The sequence below is a fragment of the Lolium rigidum genome, chromosome 2 (genome assembly GCF_022539505.1).
Source record: "Lolium rigidum isolate FL_2022 chromosome 2, APGP_CSIRO_Lrig_0.1, whole genome shotgun sequence".
NCBI lineage: Eukaryota > Viridiplantae > Streptophyta > Magnoliopsida > Poales > Poaceae > Lolium > Lolium rigidum.
This window is the reverse complement of record NC_061509.1, coordinates 126,013,923-126,017,540: the sequence shown is the minus strand read 5'-3', so window position 1 is coordinate 126,017,540 and position 3,618 is coordinate 126,013,923. Positions and strand designations below refer to the sequence as shown.

The following is a 3,618-nucleotide window of genomic DNA, read 5'->3' as shown; positions in this document are numbered from 1 at the left end:
ACAATACTTTTTTTGTTTGCAGATAGAGAATCATCCTTGGCTACGGGTGGCAAACTGCCTGCAGAGATGCTTCGTCTCTCACATTTTGTCATCTACCGCTCGCTCGCCTTGTCGGATCCCACGGCGAAACGGGCCGTCGACCCGAAATGCCCGGTCTTTATCCGAAGCCGTCGTAGCAGCACCGCTTCCCATACGTCCGTCGCCACACCGCGAGTGCCACGGGAGTCGCGGGCCGGCCACATGACTTGCCTCGCCGCGTCCGCCGCGACGCCGCCGGCTGCGAGGCCCGCGTCCCTGCGCCTGTTTGTTGCACTGGCGGCTCCTTCTCCCTGGCGGTCCGTTCAGCCTCATCGCGCTCTATGGAGGAGAGAAGGCGCCGGGCCCAGGGCTGTAACCATGTTGCCGCGGTGCTCTTCCGCCGGGGACTCCAGGGCGGCCGGAGACGGCAGCCTATCCAGGTAGACCCCCACACCAAAATTTCCCCTTATTTCTTGTTTATTTAGGGAATGGATGGACGGTCATATCGTTAAGTCAATAGTTAGTAGGATTGTTGGGTTGTGCTTAACTGAACAAGGTGTGTAAGTTGAGATTTCTACATAAGCTACATCGAATACAAGGTACGAAATTTTACCATAAGAAAATGGGCGAGGAAATGCGTGCCCCAGACCCTGGTGCCTGAGAGATGTTCCCACAGTCTCACTGATATGCCAATTCACAGATTCTTGGTATAGTGTAGAGAATTTTAATGTTCACTTCTGAATTAAGAGTGGATATCCTGTCAAAAATTAGTATAATAGCCAAAACTCTGCATGTAGATTTGGTCTGCAGTGAAGGCCTTACGTAGTCCACTAACCTTCTGTGTACATTCAATTTAACAAAGATACCCGCTAGATCCGTAAGCACTCACTAATGGTTCACTTCTGTAGTTTTTGCATAATCGAAGGTCCAGAGACAATACAAGACTTCGTTCAGATGCAATCGCAGGAGATTCAAGACAACATCAAGAGTCGGCGTAGCAAGATTTTCCTTTTAATGGAAGAGGTGATTATGTTACGCACATTACCATCATTTTAATAAGAGTGAATTCCACTTTTTACCCTGTAGTTTTGCAATTGTGACACATATTACCCCATTTAGTGGAGCTTCTACCAAAATATCCCGTTTTGGAGACTTTAAACATGGTTTCGCCATAGTTTAACATCTTTCTTGTAATTGTTTGATAGGATAGGCATCATACGTTGATGTGGAGCGACAAAATATATAAAAATCAGAGGGCCTCATGGATGATTATGCCCATATTTCTTTAGTCCATAGTGTCCATTCTTCGCTATCGTCTTGATCTTTTTGGAACCTGATCATCACCTAACACCTTTTCCAATGGATACACATCAGAAAACAAGGGTCCAAATCTTTCAAAATTGGTAATCTACATGAATTTTCACTCGGCGGGGTAATTAGTGTCACAAATGCATAACTAGAGGGTAAAAAGTGGAATTCACTCTTTTAATAATCCTAACAGTATTTCTTAGCTTGCTAATTAACAGCATTCTGTAGCTGATCTCAATATGTGTAATGTTCTCAGGTCAGACGATTGCGGGTGCAGCAGCGAATAAGAGCTGCTGAAAGCAGAGGTGCCAGCACTGAAGAAAATGAAATGCCGGAGATGCCATCTACTATTCCGTTCTTGCCTTATACGGTGACACCCCAGCCCTTATGTAGTTTATCTGCAAAAGTGTTTCCTTAAGTTGTTCTTAGTAATATTCATTCATTTTGTTTTGCCTGAAGTAGTCACCCAAGACAATGAAGCAACTCTATTTGACATCATTCTCTTTCATATCTGGGATTATCATGTTTGGAGGCTTGATAGCTCCAATTGTAAGTGCCAGCTCCATCTCTCTGTAATTTGTTTTCTTACCTATACAATGTTGTATTCCTTAGTTTTTCAAAGACTTCTCATCCTTACAAGAGGTACTGTTGTATATCTTCTTAAAAATGTTGATGCAGCTTGAACTGAAATTGGGGCTTGGTGGTACATCTTATGAAGATTTTATACGGAACATGTACTTGCCTCTACAATTAAGGTGCTTTAAGAGCTATTTGTTTGACACTAATTCTTCAGTAGTGTTTAAAATAGTGATTTAATAACTTTCCTTGGCTGTTCTATAGTCAGGTAGATCCTATTGTGGCATCCTTTTCCGGCGGTGCAGTTGGTGTAATTTCAGCCTTAATGTTGGTTGAAGTTAAAAATGTGAGGCAGCAAGAAAAGAAAAGATGCACGTATTGCCATGGGACTGGTATGAGTGAATTCCTTTTCAACTATCTGGCAAATAAGCAAAAAAAAAAAAGCCTTCAGAGTCCCTCTTTTTTTTACTTTATTATTTGCACACATGAACTTGTTTTCTGTATTATAGGATACTTGCCATGTGCCCGTTGTTCTGCTAGCAAAATGTTATTGAGCACTAAACGCTTTTCATTATCGACAACTGAACGGTGTTCCAATTGTTCAGGAGCTGGAAAGGTATGCTTCTAATCTCAATTTTGTTTCACAATACTCAGTTTGATGCTTTTTAGAAGATTAAGTTAAAGATAATCGAATGGCGTATCATTCTCAAGTTTATTTTTCCCGAGATTGACCTACTCATGTTGGGATGCTGTAGATCAAAACAATGTTGCAGATTATACTTATGCTCAGTACCCAGACAATATTAATTCACGCATGTACGCGCTTTCCAGGTGATGTGCCCAACATGCTTGTGCACGGGAATGGCGATGGCAAGTGAGCATGATCCACGTATAGATCCATTTGATTAATGTTGAGCAATTTGAAGTGTGCATGTCTGTTGCTGCACGTTTTGATGTGTAGCAAATTGTTTCTATTTCTGTGGTAGACCGTAGGGCTTGAATCAGTCTTTGTTACTCCAAAGTATTGTATATCTAAGGAGTTGCAGCGAGATGAGCCTGACACAGTTATGACGATCAGCCCAACTACCAAAAAGTTGTAACGCTGATATATATTGATACTGGACTATATGAGAACTCGATCTCGGATTTTAGAAGCTGCCTATGGTTTCCTATCGGATTTATTTACTCAACATGCGCGCATCATTAAATGCTCATATTCATAATTGTATTAGCATTGCCAACAAAGACAGTTTGGCCGAGTGGTCTAAGGCGCCAGATTTAGGCTCTGGTCCGAAAGGGCGTGGGTTCAAATCCCACAGCTGTCAATATTTTTCCACCTTTTTAACGTAAGTATTCCAGTCAGTTCAATAAGGTTTTTCAGCCGGGTGTTTTTTTATAAAAAGAACTGGAAAACTTTCCCTTACTCAAATAGCCCAGCAAGATCACTGGCTACAAATTATACACGGTAGCTTGGGTGTTTTTAAAAAAAAAAAACTGGAAAACTTTCCCTTACTCAAATAGCCCAGCAAGATCACTAGCTACAAAAAACTTGGACAAAGTCAGGAGCATGACCCGGTCATACAGCTTGGGGTACATCTCTGAGCTTTGCACCAAAAACGGCGAGAACGTCTGCGACAGAATTACATGCTCTTGGACAGAAACTAAATTTATTACAAATAAAGTTCAGAAACTCCTTTATCTCCTTAATCAGCACCT

At 42.0% G+C, this 3,618-nt stretch overlaps 1 protein-coding gene and 1 non-coding gene across 2 annotated transcripts; both read left to right on the top strand.

Annotated features, from left to right (window-relative positions):
* Positions 1–225: 225 nt before the first annotated feature.
* On the top strand, positions 226–2,964 carry LOC124687194 (protein ORANGE-LIKE, chloroplastic-like). The gene is made up of 8 exons (XM_047221007.1): positions 226–458; positions 927–1,041; positions 1,583–1,696; positions 1,789–1,875; positions 2,005–2,081; positions 2,167–2,294; positions 2,412–2,518; positions 2,734–2,964. The coding sequence occupies exons 1-8, from the start codon at positions 241–243 to the stop codon at positions 2,809–2,811; spliced, it is 924 nt and encodes a 307-aa protein (XP_047076963.1). The 5' UTR covers positions 226–240; the 3' UTR covers positions 2,812–2,964.
* Positions 2,965–3,147: 183 nt separating this feature from the next.
* On the top strand, positions 3,148–3,227 carry TRNAL-UAG. Its single transcript has one exon. It is a non-coding gene; the product is annotated as a tRNA-Leu (tRNA).
* Positions 3,228–3,618: the final 391 nt, after the last annotated feature.